The sequence below is a fragment of the Simochromis diagramma genome, unplaced genomic scaffold (assembly GCF_900408965.1).
Source record: "Simochromis diagramma unplaced genomic scaffold, fSimDia1.1 OVJJ01000413.1, whole genome shotgun sequence".
In the NCBI taxonomy this organism is placed as follows: Eukaryota; Metazoa; Chordata; class Actinopteri; order Cichliformes; family Cichlidae; genus Simochromis; species Simochromis diagramma.
This window is the reverse complement of record NW_024386948.1, coordinates 1,235,593-1,258,591: the sequence shown is the minus strand read 5'-3', so window position 1 is coordinate 1,258,591 and position 22,999 is coordinate 1,235,593. Positions and strand designations below refer to the sequence as shown.

General features: G+C 39.9%; 1 protein-coding gene across 2 annotated transcripts in view; it reads right to left on the bottom strand.

Annotated features, from left to right (window-relative positions):
• Window positions 1-22,999, bottom strand: part of LOC120737552 (interleukin-1 receptor accessory protein-like 1-B) — a 324,999-nt gene that overhangs the window by 162,003 nt on the left and 139,997 nt on the right. For both annotated transcript variants that reach the window (XM_040038339.1, XM_040038340.1), the window contains exons 4-5: window positions 11,260-11,446; window positions 7,644-7,797 (exon numbers count right to left, since the gene is read on the bottom strand). In XM_040038339.1, the coding sequence (XP_039894273.1) occupies window positions 7,644-7,797; window positions 11,260-11,446 (341 nt within the window). The remainder of the gene's footprint in view (window positions 1-7,643; window positions 7,798-11,259; window positions 11,447-22,999) is intronic.

The window sequence follows — 22,999 nt, the reverse complement described above, 5'->3', positions numbered from 1 at the left end:
TTCTAAATCCACTCAGCTCTGTCTTTTCTTCACTGGCACTTTGACTAAATTAATTATCTTCCATCAATAAAAGGACATATTATATTTCAGCCTTCTTCATATGTTAATGAGTCAACTAAGGGATGGGAGAGATTTGGGTAATAGCCATCAAATGGCACGGTTAGGACAAATGCTCTACTTGGTAGAACAGAAAAGAGGTAGGCGTGTCATACTGGGCTGAGGAGGTAAATGTTTGAGCGGGTTAGAGGCCGTGTTAACATTTTACTGTCCGCAAAATTAGTTTAGACTGTAAATGACTGTATGCTGAGTGGATATATGAAGTTACTGCTGCTGCTGTTCTTGTGCCACAAGCTATTTATGTTCCTTTCACCGCCACCACCAAAACAAATGCCACATTTAGTTTTACTCAGATAAAATAAAGTCATCTGGCTCCTCCTGAAGAGCAATAGACTGACCGAAGTATTAGAAAGTCAATATGTTTCAGCTGTAGCATTCATCATGGTGACAGAATTGCATACATTATAGGTAATGACATCCAAGATGTGCCGGGCAAGGATGCCCGCCAACCCCCCAAAAAAGAAAGAAAGAAAAAAAGATTTCCCTAAAGCCACAGATGTTTCAGCTGAACGTTATAGTTGTGTTACTCTGTGACTCCTTTGCTATATTGTCACTATGGTATTTCATCAGACCCCGCCTCTCGCCCTATGACAGCTGGGATAGGCTCCAGCGCCCCCCGCGACCCTGAAAAAGGATAAGCGGAAGCGAATGGATGGATGGATGGATGGAATTTCATCAGTTTGTTTTATTTAACTTACCAGAATTCAATTCAACTCTATTTGTTTTACATAGCACCAAATAACAACAACAGTTACCTCAAGATGCTTTATATTTTAAGCTAAAGACTCTACAGTAATACAGAGAAAACCCCAATAATCACACAACCACCTATCAGCAAGCGCTTAGTGACAGCAGGGAGGAAAAACTCCCTTTTAACAGGAAGAAACCTCCAGTAGCTCATGGAGGAGTAGCCATCTGCGCTGACCGGTTGGGGGTGAGGGGGGGGACAGAACAAAAACAGGAAGGAGGAGGCAGCCTAATGGCCGTTACCAGTTTTTCTTGTTTAGGAGCATCTGGCTCATCATCGCTTCATATCAACATCCTTTTTTTTCACGGTGTGTTTTCTGAATTATTTGCAAAGAAGCGATGTGTTTGGTGTGTACATTTGTTACATGACAAGAGAGGAAGAACATTATATATAATATATACATTAGGTGAATGTGCAGTAGTAGCATGCATGCAGCAAGCAGGTGAATTCTGTACAATAAGTGAATTAAATAAGAATAGACAATCTAACATAGACATTCAACATGTTTCATTCACATATATAGGTGCATATAACCTATATGCTTTCTAACTTCTTATGAAAGCACCAGGAGCAATTCAGCAGACTGGAGCAACCAGGGATTGAACTACCAACCCTTGTAAATTACCTGCTCCACCTCGTGAGCCACAGCTCCGCCTACAATAAATTTAAAGTAGAAGAAACCAAGAGCTGCTCACAAAGAATAATGTTTGAATAATCCTGAGTTAATTTGATATAAACTCTTAAACAATATGAACGGTCCTCCGAAACACCCAATTTAATCTGAACTTACCCTTTCCAGGTATGAGGCGTTGTTGAACAACCAAATAGATACTCTTGAAGGACCACTACTACGAGAGACAACTAATCTAAGAGTGCCTTACCTATAGGTGGTTTGTGGAAGCTGCCATTATGACTTGTAACTTTGAGAGTGGCAGCCTCTAGAGTTAAGTGCCTAAACAGCAATACCTTATTGGGCAGGCAGGTTGATGTAAAAGGAAGGGGTTGAGTTAGATGACCTTTTACCGTTTGTCTGAGGTCTAATGCTAATCATACAGACAGCTGGAGATGTTGTGGTGTAGTTGGTGTATTGCAGTGTGGGTTCTTTGTAGACGGGGGTGCACAAAAACCAGGCATGCATGCATCTGTCTGCTTGGACTCTCACTGTCTAACGATCACAGAGTGGAATGTAGTGGGCTCGTGGACATGGAAAGTATAATCAAGCCTTAATGCATCACAGATGTAACCTTAACTTAAATGCTATATTTAGGATAAAGGGAAATAAACTTTATTATTATAGACTGATTATTTTTCTGTGCTCAGTGACTGCAAACAAAGGGGAAAAACAATTTAATAAAAACAAAAATTACATATTCACTGCCTGGAATAACAGTTAGGATTGGGGGGGTTGTGCCATCGCCGAAGATGACTTAGACCTCTGAGGGTTAGAAGAATACAGCCAAACTGCATTTACGGCTGGCTGAGATCTTATCACAGTCCTGCTGTGCCTTTGAATGCATGCAGCTCTGGAATTGTTGGGCAGTTTATCTTGTCCAGATAAGATAAACATTATACAGATAAGATATACACTTGTAGAGAGCATGTTGCTACCGTAAAGTCAATGTTTCACATATGCTCAAGCAAACGACAATAGAACTCTAATCATCTGTTGCAATGTCTTTATGATTTCTGAAAATAAATGTTAAACATGAGGAACTTTAGTAATTCTAAAGTATCTCAGGGCGAAAGCAATAAACAGTCATGATCTCCACCTGAAATTCATGTTCTACAGTTATACTGCGCTTGTGTTAGACCTCATAGTCTACATTTGTAGAAAACAGCCCCAAGCTTATAAATGCATCACAGAGAACACACAGGGAAAGGTTCCCATCACTCAAGAGCAGTGGTCTGGCCCAGGAAACAAAATAATGCCTGTACCCCCTCCCATTTCTAGCCAGTCATGTTGCTATGCAATAATATTCAATAGTAAGCAAGGCCCTGAAATAGCGCGACACTACCCAGCAAGAAAGCATTGTTCACTCAAGAGAAATTGGTTTTGAAAGTGCCAGACTGAAAGACTGTTAAAGAAGTGTTGCATCAAAAATTGCTTTAAGCCACAAAGCTACCATAGTGTCAGATCCGTCAATTCAAAATGTTCAGACTTGAAAGACATGTAAAATATGGGGTGAAAGGGATGAGTCGGTGCAAGGAAGAAGGCAGGAACACTTAATGTTGAGAAATATTTTCATGATTGTTTTTCAACCAGCATTTTGGTTATTTACGGGCGCCGCACACAACCAAATACACTTCATCGCAATGCGGTGCAAAAAGAAGAAGAAGAAAAGCGGGTTAACAGCATCAGTCCCAGCTCATTAGCCACACTGACAGTCTATTTTACACACCAAAGTTGCTGCTCTCCTGTATCTCCGTTTCATCACTGTTTCTTTGTTCAGTGCTGTTTAATCTAAGACATCAAACAGTGCACCTTACAAAGAAGTCATAAAACCACAAATTTCATTTAAAAATGAATGTCGCTTCCAATCACCCGGTGAGGGAGCTCATTATGATTTTAGCTGTGCTCATTATAATCAAATGGAGTCTGACCTTTTGTCCCACTGCACTGCTTTGAGAGCGGCTGTAGGCTGTTGATAAAGAGGGGAGTGACAAGGGTTTTAATAGTGAATTGTAATTTTCTGTCCAAGGTTGAAGATAATATTATATGAAGGTTCATGTATACTTATTCCAGATTAGAAAAGAAAGTATTCAGATGTAAAGTTCAGGTCTGGACAACTATCTAGAGTCCTTGAATCCCTTTTGCAAAGCAGGAATGCAATTAACAGTAAAGACTTGCCATTATCCGATGTTGTTTACCATCTTATACGAAAGTTCCCGGAATTACTCAAGAGCTGCACTTTAGAGGAGCTATATTTGGTCAAGTAGATGTTGCCAACAATGACGACACCCAACACAGCACTAACCCATATTTTACTGCGTCATCTGTATTGATTACCAAAAAGATATCCGAGCTCTCATTAGTATTTTGGGAGACGACGCCATTTAGAGTGAGTTAGATTGAATGATTGGAAATAAAACGCCCCGCTAGATTTCTCATGTTTGACAGAAATTGGGGACAAAACGTACTCATGTTGGTGAACAGCCAAGGAGTCCAGGAGGATATGTGCAAAACACTAAAATTATACAAATACAGAATTGCAAAGCAGACAGCAGCAACAACAGCGTGATTCTGGACCCCCAACTGACAAAAAAAACAAGTCAAGCAGCTTTGGCAGTAGAAAGAGTCCTTCGTACATTGTAGTGTTACTTGATTTCCTAACCAAACATCACATTTAAAAAAACAGCTATTCCCACTGCTCCCTCTCTGGCGTGTATCCACGATGCTTCAGTTCTTAAAATGCATATAAATGTTTCACATTTTTCTCAAGCCTTCAGGTTATGTATACAACTCCACACAAACTCCCAACACAAACAGTAACTCTGAAAGTGACTCAGTGATCCAAAAGTCCAGGGTTACTTGGTGATTTTTCCAACTTCCTGTGTTGTGATAATTTGACAGCCATGTGGAAAAATGGAAGGACATAGTGATGATTGTAAATAAGCTACTTGCTTAGCCAAATTCACCACAAATCTTGGCACGTCAACCAGGATTTGTGGTGAAATAGTATGTCTATCAAGAAATATCTTATATTTTCTGTATCTAACTAAACACTCATTAAGCATATACTCGTGCTAGTTAGGTGAAAGGCGCCATGATACAACAGTCAAATTGCGAAAAAAACTCTGTTGCTTTTAAAGGCGCTATAGAAATGCATTTTTAATTGAATTGAAAATGGTGTTTGGAGACCAACGCGCAACCACAATTAATGTGATTGTGACCAATGGACTTGGTTTCTTCAAAGACGGCGACCAAGTCTGCAACCACTCGCAGTCAAGTCTGCTATCAGTTTGCAACTGCATCAGGTAAAATTAGTAAACTGCAGAATGACATCGACACTTATCAAAGTTGCTTTTATAAAAAAAAAACAGATCCAAAATACAAACAGCTGGCAGCCAGATAAGCTGAGTCTCATGTAGTTGTGTTCATTAACAAAGACTCATTCAGACTGATGGCAGCATGTTGGTAATTTATCTGGATTTATAAATGAGACAGCAATTATTTGCAAACCTTCAACAATCTGTCTGAGTCAATGCAGTTGGAGTCAAACTGCAATAGTCTGTAGACAAGTCACATTCTTTACGATCGAAAGGTGAACATTTAATACCCTCAACTTCTGGGAGACAGTTTGGTCATGGCAACTGGTTGTAATTGATGACGGAAACTGGAAAAAATTCAATGCAATCACCAGGCAACCACTCATTCTTGGTTTGTGGTTGCCTGGTGGAGGTGGTCATCCTGTTTTTAATCCAGTGCCACATGGTTAAAAAAATGATGTATGAACTGAATTGTAGCCCAAAAATCAAGGCACAGTTAGTTACAAACTCTTATGTCTTAATTTGGAAGAACAGTTTGTTTGCGATGCTGTTTTGTTACTTGTAGAATTTCATCCTTTATTTTTCCCATTGGCCTTTTAGATAGAAATATAATGTGGATAAATGGCTGACAATTTCCTAAACAATTGAACTCTAGAACGCTTGTTAACATGATTAATTGAGAAAATTAGACAAACTTGAGTGTTTTGCCCAAACAAACAAACCAAAAAGAACAATTTAATATGAAGCCAGTGGATGCTTATTTTTAAGCGTTCTTTAGGAATTTTGCAAAGCTTATTTACTGTGATTCCGCCAGAATATGAAAGCTTGTGCAATTGCTGATCTAAACACCAAGCGCAGGAGCTCTTTCCAAGAACAAAACCCTTTTCCTTAGGACACGATGTGTTTCATGTGTGCAGAAGCACAGACAGCAGACAGAACCAGGAGACACATCAAAACTACAGGCTAGTTAGCATGATCGGTATAGCCACCATGGCAGCGCTGCACAAAAGAAAACCGCTCCGTGCAAAAACTCCAAACTTCTTCAATCAAAACTAGAAAATATATAAATAAATCCAAAACTCTGAGGAAAGCAATTCTGTCTAAAAGGAAAGCAACTGAGCCAAAAGCAGAGTGAACACTGGCGTTGCTTTCCAAAAGATAAAAAGAACTCCAAGTTTCAAGAAATAACAATGGGAACTTGTATTACACTTTTTTGCCTCGAGGCACACAATTGCATCTTAAAACTTACAGCAAAGGTCAGAATGGGTAAAAATTGTTCAGTTTATATCCTAACAGTTCCAGCCAGAGACCTACTGCTGCTGTGGAATTAGACAAAAGTCATTCTAATCACTTCAACAAAAAAGAGACGCATATTCCTCTATTCATCCATTAATTTTTCCAGACCATTTAAGGGCTCTCGCAAAGAAAAGCAAAAAAAAAAAAAAGTATCCACACCTCTAGCAGACTGCTTGAAGGGTGTATTTCTTTTGAAAAAGTCATAAATGCCTGCTTTACTGCCACGGCCCAATCATCAATCATCTTTTGCTACCTGTTTTGAAATGCTGAATGTCTCTACGGTAGATAGAGAGATTAAGACTGTTGGGATGACATTTTGAGGCTGGTGAGAAAATGATGTATGACTTTGCTCGGCCTTCGCTGGAGTCTCTTAAAAAAAAGAAAAGAAAAGGCACTACAATGTGCAATCCAGTAGCAGTTAAAAGCCATCGCTCCGTCTGATCGTCACACAGCAATGGAGGTGATGATGACGACGGCTGTGCTGAATCCTAACAGTTTCTCCGCCTGTCCCAAACCTCTTCCCTTTGCTCTTCCTCTTTTTCTTCCTGTTTTTTTTTGTTTAAATTCTTCCCAGCCGTGCGTCATCTGGCATTTGTTTGTATCCTTGCAGACATGAGCTAGCACAGGGAAGGTGCGCCGAGCCAAATGAGTCACAGAGAGGAGAAGCTGTGGTCGTATGAAGGCAGTCAAAAGAACACGAGCTCCACTTTTACATTAGCATTTTCCACTGGTTCAGATCAGCCATGCAGGGCCGTTTTATATCCAGCAAGCAACCTTATTTCCCTGAAGATTGATTATGTTTAAAGCTTGGTAGTGAGGAAACTTTAGTAGGAGTTCTAGCATAAGATTCAAATAAATAAAGCCGGCAACAATAAAAGAATTATGACTCTGTTTATTGATCACACACTTTACTCAGGAAAACTCTGTAGCCTGATTCCCTTCACATACTATATGCCTTTAAAAAAAAAAAAGGAAAAAAAGAGAGAGAGATAATTAAGCTGTAAATTGTGGGATAGTGCATGGCTTGTCAACCTTGGCTGTGACACTGACAAGAAATCTGTCACCTGCTTTAGGTTCAGACTTAAATATTTCAGCAGCCTTAAGAAAAAAAGTGCTGAAGTGGCTCTGGGTGAATTCCACTGCTAAGCAATTAAAGCAGCCTGGAAGTCACAGCGATGCTATTGACTGCGACACTTTGGCAAAAGGTGCAGTGATCAGCTTTAAAAAGCTTAATTTTGGGGGGTTTTAAGCGACCCGAAGCAACTGTGGAAAATAATCACCAGACAGTACGCTCAGAAGCATTAGCAACAAAAAGGATGTTCTGTGGAAGTACATTTGTTTAGAAATTCACTGAATGACAACGGATTTTCCATTGATCTTTCTGCGTGCGGTTCGTGGCACTTATTTTTGCTGGAGTTTCTACTTCACTTCAGTGAAAATCTTCACAAAAGCAGCAGGAGGGAGAAAAATGAGGAAAGGCAGGATACTTCCTTACCTGTGACTGATAGCTCAGTAGTCCTTCGCACCACAAAGTTCCCAAACGGCACTTCACACGTGTAATTCCCAATGTCATCTTCCCGTACTTCCTTGATGGAGAGAATGTCCTTCTTCCTTTCAATGGTTTGTCTCCACTGCTTTGGCTTGCACTCCTGGTTTTTTTTTTTTTTTTGCAAAGACAAAACAAGAGGATGGAGATACAACTTGTAAATGTAAAGCATGAACACTGGTTTCTTTAAAGTAAGAGGGTGGGGCTACAATAATTTTCACATTTCCAGTATCGACTGGTATGATGACAAACTTGCATTCAAATGTCATATAATCTGTACCCTGGACATCATGAGCCGAACCAATGAACAACTCCAGACAGTGTTAAGAACTTTAACTACACATTTAATCCTTCAGATATTTAATATAAGAAAAGGAAGTGTGCTGCTGTAGTAACTGAAAGACATCTGTCAGCACGACTTTTGGCCTTTCAAATCCAAACAAATCCTGAAAACACAGTTAGAAACCAATCGCATATAAGAAATGAATGTGCAAAATGACATATTTGCAAAGTTCTGGTATATCACTGTGTAGACTGTAATTATATTGACAGAATGTATTATTTTACTTTTTATTCATTATATTTTTGTTTATTGTGAACTCATTGTGGAAAAAATCATGTGGGATCATGTTGACAGAGAACAGCATAAAAGGGAAGCTCTGTTTGACTTATTTACTGTATTCCCGTGTATGTTTTCAGCTTTTACATTTCTCATTTTCTTAGCAAAATGAAAAGGAAGTATCAAGATTTTTGCACAGTACTATATATTGCTTGGATTTATTGATCTCCTTTGCCTACTAGATTTGTGGTGTTAAATTTAATACAGTTCACAGTTTTATGACCAAATGCTCTCAGTGCTTTTTGTGTATTAATTGTTATATCTGAATTTACTGTACTTTCACATCGATGCCTGTCAGATTCAGTCTCAGCTTCAAAGTATATCAGATTTTAAAAACAAAACAACTAAATCTGTAGAGAACCTCTATAACTAAACACCGTATCATAAAATACTCCAGCAGCTTTATAGCAGAGAGACCTCATATCATATCACACAGCACACAAACTTTGTTTGATGCCAGATTTCAGACATTAGTTTAGTGAGCTCCTGTTGTCCCGACACAAATACTCTTTTAAACTGTGATGTATGAGACCGGGTGCCTGCGCATTTATCATTCTGAGGCAGGACTGCAGCACCAAATTAAGCTGCACCACCTATTTGTAAAATCATTACTGGGTTTATCTGTAAGTTCCTTCCTAAACTCTTAGTGATTTTAGGATTTACTTCATTGGGTTGCATCATCAGTATTTGCTCGGTTGCTTGGTAACATCTCTGGAGCCAATCAGAGGCAATCAGTGTGAACAGGAAATTATTTCAGCATCAGAAGCTGTAAGAGCCCAAAATAACACACCGAGGCCAAATTATATATTCAATTTATCTGTCAATTGGAAAAAAATAAGCACCAGTTTAATAATATATATTAATACACATATAAAAAAATGTTTTTTTTATGTGAGAGTATATTCAGTCAGAGTGAATAAGAAACATTACATTATATTGGCCTAATGGTCTGCAGTTTCAGGCCTCGTCTTAAATTAAAAAAAACTATTATTAATTTAATGGGTTCATTAAAGGGGGCTAATTCTGTTCATTTTCATCTACATATTTTTATCTTGGACTTTACTAGGGTAGCTTTGCATGATTCCAAGTTCAAAATAATTCCTATTTGTTATACACTGTAACAGTCTCTGAAATAAGCTTCTTCTTTTTTTTTTTAGCTTCATTTCTTCTTTTATAAGTCAGTTTTCCACTGATTTGCTGCCCCTCGAAATCAGACAATTTGAACAGATGGTGGGTCCCACCCACCCACCTCTATCCAGCGTATGAGGGTTCAGTCACACAAGGCTAGAGGCTGGCTGACAAAACCTCCTTGCAGTTGCTTTGATTACTAGCAGACTGTCACAGTCGCCTGTAGTTTGCATTTACTATGAAACAGTAGTTGAACTTCTAAAAGTGAGATGCAAATTAGAAACAGAGACCAAATTTCCCACGTGTGGGACTAATAAAGGTTATCCTATCTTATCTCATCTTATCTTAAATGTGCTGATTTATATGATAAGAAATAATTTGTACACTGAAGGTAAACAGTCTACATTTCCAGTTAGCATCATACTCTTCAGAGTTTGCTAGTTGGCAAGTGTTTGCAGCCAAGTTATTATATTATTCTGCAGAAACTATAACAATCTGTTAGCAAGTAACCACAAGGTTTCCTGGGCAATTTCCCCTTTCCGTAGTTACCGGTGATTACCAGTGGGTCCAGTACAGTCTGTAGGCCTGTGTGTCAGAGAAACCAAGCATTTTATAATATATATTTTGCACAAGACATTTTCATTAAGGTTAATTAAGGTGACTCTGCTACACAATGTTGGTTCTGGAGTTGAGTTTTAAGCTCTTTTCTCTATACTTTGACCTGCCTCAGTCTTGTGGCATTTCTTGACTCCTTTGCTCAATTATGGACATCACTGTTGGCACTACTGTGCCACAACATGAGGCTAGGAATCCTTTTTCACTACACACGCTTTAAGGAAACCTCCGTTCTCATAGCGACACATGTCAAGAGTTCTAAACATAAGCAAAAAGTGAGGATGACAACATCAGCACGGATAACAAATTTGTACAGAATGTGATGAATGTGAAAATCATTCTGGGTACTGGTTGTTTCCTTTCACATCAAAATCGGGCTCCGTGTGCCCATGTCAAACAAGCAGCAGGGAGCAGATTCCAACAGAGAATGACAGACCTGGCTACTCTATAACTGCACTGACAAAATACTGTGTATCGTAGGATTGGTTTCTAACTGTGTTTTCAGTATTTGTTTGGATTTGAAAAGACATTTTTCCTATGTGCACATGTGGTAAAAATGGAGTTCAGCTTGTAATGAAGAGACTAGCTTTTAGTTTCAGTCACTGATAATTTACCTGATCAGTTAAAATCTGTGAATAGCTGGTAAACACTACACTGGAGCCAGGTACACACAGAAAACAACCTAAAGTACAACACGAGTCTTATTTTCTATCTCCACAGCCCATGTAGCCACGTAGGTGGCGATCATGAAGTAGGCATGGACTTTTAGAAACAGCCTTTCAACTTTTGGGCCACCTGAGGCAAAAGAAACTAGGGCACTGTGGGAAGCGTCTTGCAGGATTGAATCAGCCCACCAACAAAGTGAGAGCCAATAACTGGAGGGTGTGGATCCCACTGGCATTATCTGCTATTTTAATTTGATTCTGCGGAAAATGGAAGTGGCCATCTAATCAAGCACACTTTCACATTTGATAAATTGGCCCCCGAGCTGCGCCTACGAGCTCTGGCAAAGAGGCCTGTTGGACACAGAAGGCCTGCCAGGTCGGTTCCACTGTGGGCCTCCCAACTCTCCACACAACAAGCAATATTTTTCTCTTTTTGTTTGACCGCTTGAAAATGTGGTATTTAAAGCTAAGTTTAACCAAAACACGACCCTAACCCTTTGTTGATAGAGTGATAGCTGATGAAAAACTCGAACCATACCTTGTACCACACGATCTCAGGCTCCATTCCTTGCTGTACGTAATCCTCAATGCCTGGGCAGATGATGTCTTTGCTTTTGCTCAGCTCCGCCTTCTCAAAGAACCTCATTTTGGAGTTGTAGCAGAGGTCTGTGTCATTCTCCGCCACCGTGAGGGACATGGACACCTTCATGCAATACGTGGAGTTCCTGCAAAAGATAAAACGTTAACAAATCGGTCAGTGTAACAAATGGACCCGCGTCACTTTTTGAGCTCTTGCCAGCTGCCGAGCCGAGAAGCTGTCAGCAGTCCATCTCCGAGCCACTCAATCAAAGATTCCTGGGCTAATTCCTGGGATCGAATGTGAATCATTAAACGCAGCAGAAGAAGATACAGAGAAACCTTTGATTTCTTTTAAAGGAAAACCTGCCTTTAATGCTGAATAACTACTGATTCCAACAATGAACAGCAGTGATGCATCAGCTTATCTGTGCATATGAATATATATATTTGTATATATACAGTACATATGTCCTAATGAAAAACCAATGGGTGTTATTGAAGATCTAGAGCGCTTACAGTCAACAGCACTCGAAGACTGCCTTTTGTTTTCATGCGTTTCGCAGATACAGTGCGAGCTAGCAGAAAATGACTTGCTACAACTGATGTACTGTAAGTGCTCAGGTCATACACATAAAGAAGAGAATTTATAACGCGAGGGAGAGACGGCATAAAATGCGAGATTACTCGTGATGTTTGGAGACTCCATGCTCGCCTGGCTTCGCAGATACGGCCGAGTATTTATCCACGCTGGAATAAACATTTCATTTTACTGCTCGGCACTGCGGCGCACACCTTCAGTGATTTGTGTCTCTAAATGTGAGTCGAGCGCTCGTATGCAGGCACGCACTGCATATGCAGAAGCTCGAGGTATCCTGGATGAGATCTAGGCCTGCCTGAGTGGGTGTCGCTTCACGCACAGCCCCGTGAGAAGAAGCGATCCAGCTGCTAAGCACAAGCAGCGATCCCCTTTGTGTCATTAATGTGACAGCGATTTTGAGATCGGATCTGCTGCTCGAGTAATTCTTAACCCAACTTGGGGAATCGATGAAGCCATTGATTCGCTGGGAAAGTTGTGCTATTTAAAGGAGGAGGGGGGTAACAGAAGCAAAGGTCCTTGATGATCAATTTATGCAATAGGGGCACCTTTTCTTTGCCCAAACCGCCTAATAAGACTGTCACAATTGACAAGTACTCTTCAGCCCTACTGCAGCAAATCCCCCTCCTGGTTAAAAGACCAACAAATTGGCAGTGTTTAGGAAAATCTCACAGCTAATTTTCCAACTAAAGCTGGTTACACAAATTGAGCTGAACCAACAAACAATTACAAACATGTTAAATCCTTACATAATTGCGAGGCATTAGCTGCCTCGTGGATTAGCGCGAAAACACACTGGTCTTCACCACAGTGTCTGCAAACAATCCCACGCCCCCCCCCCCCCCACCCCCCTACACTCGAACTGGACGGCTCCACACGCTCCTCTTACTGTAAAGTGTGCCATTTTTCCTGAAGCCCGGATGCAAATGTGACATGATGTGGAGATTATCCCAGACAACTTCTACCAGATGGACACCTGTGCAAATGAGATCCCACGGGTGCGCTCTCTTCCCTGTTAAATATTCTGGGCAGCGCTGATAAACTCGCAGGCTGGTAGCGAGAGAGAGGGAGAGATAGAGAGCGAGAGAGAACTGTGTCATCTGCTCTGCATGAGTGATCGATGGTGCGGGCCAACACTCTGTCCTACGATGTCTTTCCAGCATTTCACATCCATCACTGACGCCTTTTGAGCCTGGAGAAGCTGGACGATCTCTTGACTATCCACTCAGCATGTGTGCAGTCATATTCAAGAAGCTCGCTCAAAGAATAGAGCAGGGGAAATTATCCTCCCGCACCACACTGGAGGACTCGACTGTACGCCATGCAATGTAAACTCCTTGTGGATACAGTGATAACAAGCTAGGTGATACCATGGCATTAATGGGCGCGAGTGCCTGTCAAACGTGTCAGACTGAAGAGGATATGCAATGTCGTGGCAATGATAGATAGCATCCTGCATACATCAACCCGGAGCAGAGTAAGGCTGACAGCTATGGTACACAGCTGGAGGGAAGGCAGAGGACTTGAGATGCAATATGCGGCAAATTCAGTGAAATTATGTGCAATGGTCAGTTCGGAGTTAAGCAGCTTGGAGAAAAGATTATGGCTGTCATACTGGCAAATACTCAGGGGATATGGTAGTGGCTGAAATAAGGGGATAATTAAAAGCTGACTATATATAAACTTTGATACATATATTTTTAATTTCTTTTATTGACTGAGAATAACCCACCTGAAGATTAAACCAAACTGAACCTGCCCCCTTTTTTTTGCTCAGCAACTCTTCCATCTGATATTAAATAATAGGGCTCAGAATTGATTTGAAAATTCTCCGGAGAATCCGGGGCACCTGTGGGGAAATTAATGAACTAACTTAATGAATCTCTTAATTAAAATAACTCCTCTCCAATATAAATCGCATGATGAAATAATTGACGATTTATTACAGCTGACTTTCGAGTAACAATAAGGTTGTTGGGGAATCGTCTGGTGTAAAGCAGACACCGCGAGGCAGAAAAAAGAAAAAAAGTCCAAAGGTTGATTAAAGGTTACCTTGAGACAATATCATTACTGGCAGTGAAATGAACCCACCGCAGGTATTAACCCTAAGAGATTTAATGCAGGCAGCTGATATGCTGTACAGTAACATTAGGGTCTTACCTTAGGCTGCTATTAGCATTTAAATAGAGATGTCTGAGGTTTACCTTGGTACAGATGTTTTACGTAACAATTTATGCTGCAATAAAATAACACGCTGCACAAAAATAGTGGGGTTTCTTTTCATATTTTTGCCTCTTAACAACTCTGTGAAACTACTTACAGTCATTTTAAAATGCAATACCTTGAAAACTGCTGAAAAAAATGAATCTAACAGCAACAACCTATTTAGAAAAATTGTCATTGGAAGTTTTCCAACTATCTCATTAGCATCCAAAGGAAAATTAAATCCAACATCCAGGGTGATGGATGCGCGTCCTTCATCGATGCAGTTTGTATTTCTTTCTTTTAAAATAGTTTTAAAAGGAATTCTTACAGCAACCAGGACAGAGTTTGTCTGCGTGCATTGTACAGAGGGATTGTTACTACTACTAAAAGCGCTATACAAATACAGGCCATTTACCATTTACAACCGAGTAAATTCTAATAAAAGTAATTTATTAGAATTTACTTGGGTCCTGATGAATGAGTCCTGATAAATTGATAAAAAACCCTAAACAGGAGTCTGAATTGGAAAAAGGATGATCAAATCAACACAAAACCATCCTTTTAAAGAGTCCTAATGAGATTGGAGGTTGCGATCTTTCATACGGATAAAAACAGCCTTGAATAGTTTAGCTCCTGCGTGAAAATTAAGCATGAGCAGACTGAGCAAAAACCAAAACACTGAAGGTCATTTTTGACACATCTTTTTAGGACCCCATTGCCATATACCAGATTCAGGAACAAGCCTTGCTACATGCTTTGCTTGCCACTTGAAGCTTAAACTTATGAGAAATCTAGGGTCTATGCTTTTTTTTTTTTTCTTTTTTTTTATTATTATTGGTGAGAGAGGCAAGAAGGCTACGAAGCTAAGGTCTCGCTCACACAGCCATAAACCTTGTTGGCAACTCTGGCTAACTGGGAAAAATGAGAATTCCCACATAGTTTGCAGGTTGTAACTAGATATAATTGGTCCCACAAAGGGTCCCGTATCGAAAACCTCTTTATGTTTCTGTTGGTTGCTAGCAGCCAACCAAACACCATGTAGAAGTGCAACTTGACTAAGTGCAAAACAAACTGAGAATGTCTGATTTCAAAGCAAAGGTTGCGCTTTACTGCTGCAACCGGCCGGCACCTAACAAAAGGTTCAACTTTTACTTTAAAGCCAAGTGGTTTCTTTTACCAGTTTGCATTGCACTTCATTGTTCCACTACCACTTGCAGGTGTCTTTCATGCAAACTACCGCCAACCACGGCAATCTGCTAGCAACCATAGCAATTGCAAGGAGAATGTTGTGACAGCGCTACAAACCTCTTTGCAACCTATGTTACCCAATTGTAGCAACCTCTTGTAACCACTTGCCAACTGGACAAGAAATACACACTATTCCCTTGCAACCAGTGGTTACTAGTAGTCAAAAGAGTCACGGTTTTGTGGTTGTGGATTAATTTATATTCTTTAATTATTGTTATTCATGGTTTTGATTCTCATTATTATGTTTATGTTATATTCTTATGTTATACTATTTGTTCTTAGGCTTTAGGTTCCCGTTTCCTTGCCGTCCCCGTGTTCCACGTTTCTCATCTTGTCTCCTTGTTCCCTCTGTCTCCCCAGTCAGTCGTGTTTCTGTCTCTGTGTCAAATCTCCTTCCCATTATAAAGGAAACCAGTTCTTTCTTTCTAGTGGCCAACAGGGGTAACTCCTGTGGTTGTAAAAAAGAAGTGGGAAATAAGTCTCTAGAAAAAAAAAAATCCCTAGGCTCCACTGACCCATGTCCCCAGTCAAACTTTTCTGATGAGTTAATGGGCTCATTTGCTCATTTCACATCTTATTTAATGAAGCATAAAGTCACGTTTGCAAGCCAAGAGAGAAATTTTAGATACAAATAGGGTAAAGCAGTGTGGTTACTTTATGACTCAGTGTGTCAGGAACATTTGATTTTTAAAAAGCTAAGATGGTGACAGGTTTATGATTGGTGGCTCATGTTTGGTCACCATAGAGGAGAATCCAGGCTGTGGTTGCATAGGTAACCATCTAATGCCTTTACCATGCTTTAATGTAATCAGGTAATAGTGCTCTTTGCCTGAAAGTTATGATACTTTCCCATTCTGTATCCCTAACCATTATTCACCTATCATTGCTACGAGTCACTGAATTTCAGAGACAACCCACAGTCTCACCATAATGTTTAACCTCTCGCCATTAAACATTACAAATTCATGATGTCAGATATATAGAGCGTCTTCTCTCTCTGAACAGTCTATATGCTTATAAGCAGTTATAACAGAGGCGAGGAAGACTATAAGTGCCATAGGTAGCAATGGCTTTACAAAAAAGGCCGATAAACATCAAATAGCGATTCAAAGCAACAGGTACAAAACTGTGAAAAGTAAAGGTCAGAAGGTGAACTTGCTACCAAGCAGCACTCAGATATTGGTATTGTAAATCTGGATATAGGGTGTAAACTGTAGCAGGGACACAAAAGTTTCCATGACACACTGTCATCTGTGTCAGCCCCCAGGTGTATTGCACTACCTACCCTGTCCACACCTAGCCAAGATTAACCCAGGCAAAGATGGAATCGGCCCAGTTACTCTAAATCAGGTTTTTATGGTCTCTGTATTATTTATGGGCAGAGCGAAGGTCACAGTGAGCGGTGGGAAGACTGGGGCTCCTACCTGTAGCGTCTGCTCATAACTCACCTGTCAAATCCAGCACCAAGCCTAGGATGATGAAGCACCGCGGCTACCCAAATCTGACTGTGGGCCAACTTGCTCCTACTTAGCCCCTGTCTAAGAGTGTGGCACTTGTCTGCCATACTGGAACAACAGACTCCTTCCTCAATAACAACCATCCACCTTTTATCTCTCTCTCTCTTCCTCTTTCTCTCCTTCCTCTCTGCTTGTGGTTTGTCTCTGTCTCTGCATCCACCCGCCCAGCCGCCCTTTACTCGCCTGTCTTGTAGTACACAATTTCTCAGAGTGGAATGCACACCTCTGCGGATAATTTAGTTTAGCCACGCTGTGAAAAACACACGCCTGCATCCCTCTACACATTTGCATCCACACACACACACACACAAGCATGCACATCCAAAAACACAAAAAACATGGAGCAGCAGTATCTCTGCACTGTGCAATACGCAGTGCTTACAAGACTAACTACAAAGGACCCCACTGAAGTTCAACACAGCTTTAGTCACATTATGTGGCTCATTATGCAGTAGAAATGTGATACCTTATTTTTAATGCCTTTTTTCTCTATATCTTTAGCAGTAAATCTGTACTAACTTGGCTACAGAAAATACATTAAATAATGTAGTGTAGATTTATTGAAAAAAAAAAAAGGTCCACTAATAAGTAAAGTTTCACGTGAATGTTTTCAGGCAACCTTCTTGGGACGAAGTGATTATTTTGAATTTTAAATTATATTGTTATGTTATATAATTTTGATTATACTGAATTTTGGAAACTGATTAGATAGAAGTAGATTTGCAACGTCCACTGAGTTACGTCAGTTGTATTACCGTATTATCACAAATAGATTGTAATTGTCAACTCTAATCCATTCAATCACAAACTAATTGCAGACTGAAAGCAGACCAAGTCCCACATGATAGACAACACCTGGTTCAAGCTGCCATTTCAACTGCAACAAGATTGCAAGTTGATTGCACAAAGTCACTCTAATTTTGGTCGTGCTGTTGTCTCCCTAGTGTGGGGTTTTTTTTCCTTGCATTTTATGTATTCAACTAAAAATGTAATGGAGCAAAGAGTGTTGTTTACAGTGGAAAAATCCTGACCATTGGAGGGACTTTTTAAATGTATTTTTATTTTTTTATTTACAGATATTTTGTGATATATTGTAGTTTAATTTTTCACCGTATGGTGACGCTCTTGGTATTGGGCCCTGTAAATCCAGAAAATTTAGAAATTAAAAACAAACAAAAAGAAAAACGCAAGTCAACTTTTGTTCGAGTTTGTTCAAGTTAATGAAGTGTAAAGTATATATTCAGAATTTAAATATTTTCATTACATGGTATGTGTACTGACTCATTGTGGTTAAGTAAAAAAAGCTTTGCTTTCTGAATATCTTTTTGAAAAATCAGTTAATTACACAAAAGCCACGCAGCACTGCAATTCGATTACTTTAGACAAATGCAGCTATACCTTCTGAAACGTCGCTATTACTGATAGCTAAATTGGAAAATGACTCATTATTATTGTTTTGCTTTCATTGAGAGTAATGTTCACTCAAAGAAAAAATAAAAAAATCCTCCACACTAAACAGAGAATCACTCTGCAGCAATGTTTATAACTGTTACCAGTTCAAGTTATCTAAAAATAAAATAATACTTTAATTAACTCAAAAAAGAAGAAAATGTCAGAGGAACTGAAGATATTTAAGCAAGAAGAATTAATCTATTCAATTTCATTGTGTATTTGAGCTTCTAGTGTTGGCAATAGATCCTGATAATTTTGGGGAACTGGTTGCTGATTCCTTCCCCTACTTCATGCTCCATCCAATATAACTCATTCTCTAAATATGATAAAAATTTACATGCAAAAACAATCACCTTACCCCAGATACCAACATTCACCAAAGACCTTATTTCTCAAGTCGGAGAATTCCTGCAAGCCTTTCCTTAAGTAAGCGTGTCTTAAACTGACAATAGCACTTCTTGTGTGCAAACGCATTACTCAGTCATTTTCTAGTCGATGCCTTTAGGGAGCTCATTTTCTATTCCACAGCACCCTCAACTCATCTTTATGCTAGCAACCTGATTTCATAACAAGCATAAACAATTTGTCTCCGTTGTATTCTTCTTCTAAATCCGTCATGACCTTATTCATTGGTCCCCAGACCCTCTGGGTGCAATGTATGAGCAGCTATACTGCTATGCATATCAAATGCAAACTAACCATCACATACCAGCAATGCTGTTGCCAGAATGGCCTGTTTTACTGAGGGCATGGGTTGTATTGGTGAGAAAATGCAAATTAGTGTTTCCAGGGAGAGGTGTGTACTGTGTAGCTGCTGAATGTCATTACGGTTTTGAACAAACTAAGCAGTTTTGTTTGGGAGGTGTAAGCCAGAAATGTTTTCTGCAACTTGCAACAAAGGAAGGCACACGGTGAGACAGCTCTCCAGATGCAGCTGGATCTGGAATTTTTTCTGTGCAGTAAAACGGAGGACTAAGTAATTACTCATTACCTTAAGCTGGTAATTACATTGCTTTACTAATTATGCAACAGCAGAAGTAATCGACTACATTACGACTTACTTTCCATATGCACATTTCCGTCATATAGTATTGTTTGTTCTTTTTATGCTGTTTGCAAATTAATATATATATTAAAACAGAGGGGAGGGTAGATGTTTAAATGCAAAAAATTGGGCCATTTTAGCTTAGTGAAGGCGTCACGTTATATATATACGATATATTTGTGGATCTAAATGAGACGTTATTGTGAAATTAAAATCCCAGAATTTTTGTATCAAGTGTTCTAGGTGCATAAACTCTTAGAATGGGTCATATTGGCCCATTGTAACACCCTCAGCCTTTGGGTGACTTGTTGATTGTTGACACTATCACTTGCAAATGCAATAGTTGGTTAACAGGCAACTATTTTTCATAGTTGCAGGAGGTTTGCACACAGGTACACTTTTAGACCCCCAAAGTTTGGTTATTCTAGAAAATGTTCACGGACAAAGAAACAAACGCCAAAACAAAGCCAGATCGATTCAATCCTTCAACAAATTTGAAGTTCTTCTACAAATACCACTTTTTGTACAAAAAGCACAACATCCTACATCAATAAATTCGATTTGAAAATGGATTACACATGGCTAGTTAGTCAGCCTGTTAGCTGGTAAATTTAGAAATAATCAAAAGAATATTCAGCAGGAAAGACAAACCAGAAATGTTGATGTAACGTTCTTTTACTAGGATTAATGTAGTTTGTGGCTAAGGTCAATGCAGAGTTCATATTCCCTTTGGTGCTATACATGACCTACCAAATTAATACATTTGCTTTTGAAAAATAAATGAATCTTCGACAAAAGCCAGTTCAACTGCGATACTATCTTATCAAATGTCTCACAATATGTGGCATAAGTAAAATTCAAATTAGCTCTTTCAGTTTTATGAAATTTTAATGAAGTTTCTGTCCCAGGTCCCAGCCACTTTCCTATTATTCCCTCGCCCTTAGGATTCAGCTGAGCTGTGCGAGTTCTCTTCTATATCACGGTTTGACTGACAGCTGTGGTATTGCAGATGTCTCGCTTGGAGCTCTGCTGTTCACAGTCCGTTGGGGAGGGAGAGAAGGCAGGGAGTGGGGAAGAAAAGTTGGCGGCGGTGCCAAAGCGACTGTGCTTGGGGAATGGTATTTCTGACATTTGTCTGGCAGATAAAAACCACCATCAGATATGAGGAAGAGAAGGTCAGTGTCCCTGCTATCAGATGGCGATGGTTTGGCATGTTGTTTGATGACTTCCTCCTCTCAGTGTGGTCCAGAACAGCCAAGAGGCTGGGCACACGGGGAGACATGCAGACTAGGAGGATGCAACTACATAAAATCCCCCAAAATGTGATGCTTGGGTGCAATTCTGGTGTGGAATAAAACTCAACTGCAGTTGAATGAATAAAACATCTAACAGTATGTTGAACACGTTTTGCAGTTCACTATATACATCCTCCTAGATTGCCCTGAACAGTCCTGCGAAGTGCAACAACTGAATGTAGAGCTCTTGTACAACAAATTTACCACAGTGCTGGATTAATCCAGCTGTACTGAACATGCAAAACAACAACCAAAGGGAGACAGCCAGCTCCAGAATGCCCTTTGATTACCAGACTTTCACACAAGGCTTAACACTTCAGACCTCCATTAACCTCGGAATCAGAAAATAACACCAGATGTGACCCCGGCCTTCTTTCTGAATGTAAAACACAGGCTAGCTGTCAGAACAGTGAGGTCTGTACCTGCTGGAGGGGGTCTCAGGGAATCCGTACCTTTCAATAGTAACACAGATTTAAAGCAACATAAAAATATCACCACCTATGTAACTGTAAGACATTCCCATTTTATTTATACGTTTATGCAACTCCTAAATAATTTATATTTATGGGTTATGTCAGGTGCTTCACATGATTTTGACTCCATGTTTGTATTTGAGGCAATAACAGGGCATCCTGGAGGAGAATACCCACCTATCACACTGCTTCTTCTCGACGTCTTTAAAAGTCTGTCACATAAAGCAGCATTTGGAATTCCTTTGTAGCCGGAAAGAAAAAAAGGTCTCCTCTGCCCTCCTACTATGGAACCTCCTCCAACAGAACTCCTTGGCCTTCACTGAACCCATTTACCACCAGACCCAACACTGCAATCACTGCCACTGCTGCATCACCATTACTGTACCACACAAACTTCAACCCTCTCTTAAAAAAATAGACACCCACCAAAGGTGATGTATGCATATTTGAAGCTTGACTGTTTTGCTCATATCTCTATAAATTGTAGCACTTCCTCACGGTGGAATTTTCTCCTAAACTTAGCTCTGGAACTCTCTTTGAGAGTGTATCAATAAGAGATTCACACGCAGGGCGGTAAAGACAATTTTCTCTCACTATATTGCCAGACAAATGGTAGTAGGTTAGATTATGTAATAATTCTGCATAATAATTTCTGAAGCTATTTCAGCACAATTTCCATATAACAGTCAACCTCTCGTTTTGCTCTCTGTAGCCAGGAGCCATTTGAGCTCAGCTTAATCAAATGCAATCGAGTGTGGGACAAATGTCCAATCAGAAGCCGTGTGAAGGGCAGGCAATGAAATTGACTTGAACTGAAATGTTTGCACATGGTGAATTAAACTGATATTCCAATTTTTACAAAAAAACTCAACATACCCAATAAATATATGTAGAGCCAGTTTTTCTTTATTGCTAAGCGAAATAAAGAAAAAAACACTCATCAAGAAAAAAAACGCGGCATCTCAAATCTCCATTTACCAGCCACTCCATCAGGTATTAATATTCAACTGTTAATGCAACTGATAACCCTAAAATTTGGTCAGCCAATCACATGGCAGCAAATCAACTTGGACATGAAGACATGGTCAAGACAACCTGCTGAAGTTCAAACCGGGCATCAGAATGGAGAAGAAAGGTGATTTTAGTGACTTGGCATGGTTGTTGGTGCCAGATGGCCTGGTCTGACTATTTCAGAAACTGTTGATCTACTGGGATTTTCCCACACAAATCTAGAGTTTACAGAGAATGGTCTGAAAAAAAGAAAACATCCACTGAGCGGCAGTTCTCTGGGTAAAGATGCCTTGTTGATGTGAGAGGAGAATGACGAGACTACTTCCAGCTGATAGGAAGGCAACAGTAACCTGCTACGAGCAAGGTATGGAGAAGAGCATCTCTGAACACACAACACATCAAACCTTGAAGCAGATGGGCCTCACCAGCACATGACCCCACCAGGTGCCACTGCTGTCAGTCAAGAACAGGAAACAACGACTACAGTTCACACAGGCTAACCAAAATTGGACAAAAGAAGACTTCGGTCAGTTTCTGCTGCTACATTCATACGGTAGGGTCAGAATTTGGCATAAACTACATGAAAGCATGAATCCATCCTGACTTGTATCAATTGTTCAGGCTGTTGGCAGTGATGTAATGCTGTGGGAGATGTTTTCTTGGCAGATTTTTTGAGTATTGTTGCTGACTATGTCCTTTTGCACCACAGGACATTGAGTTCACTGTAACAATCACTAGACATCAATCCAGAGAGAAACTTAGGGATAATGGAGCAAATCTGCAGCAGGCATGCAATGCTATAATGTAAATTATGGACCAATTGTCAATTGAATTCAATCCAATTTTATTTATACATCA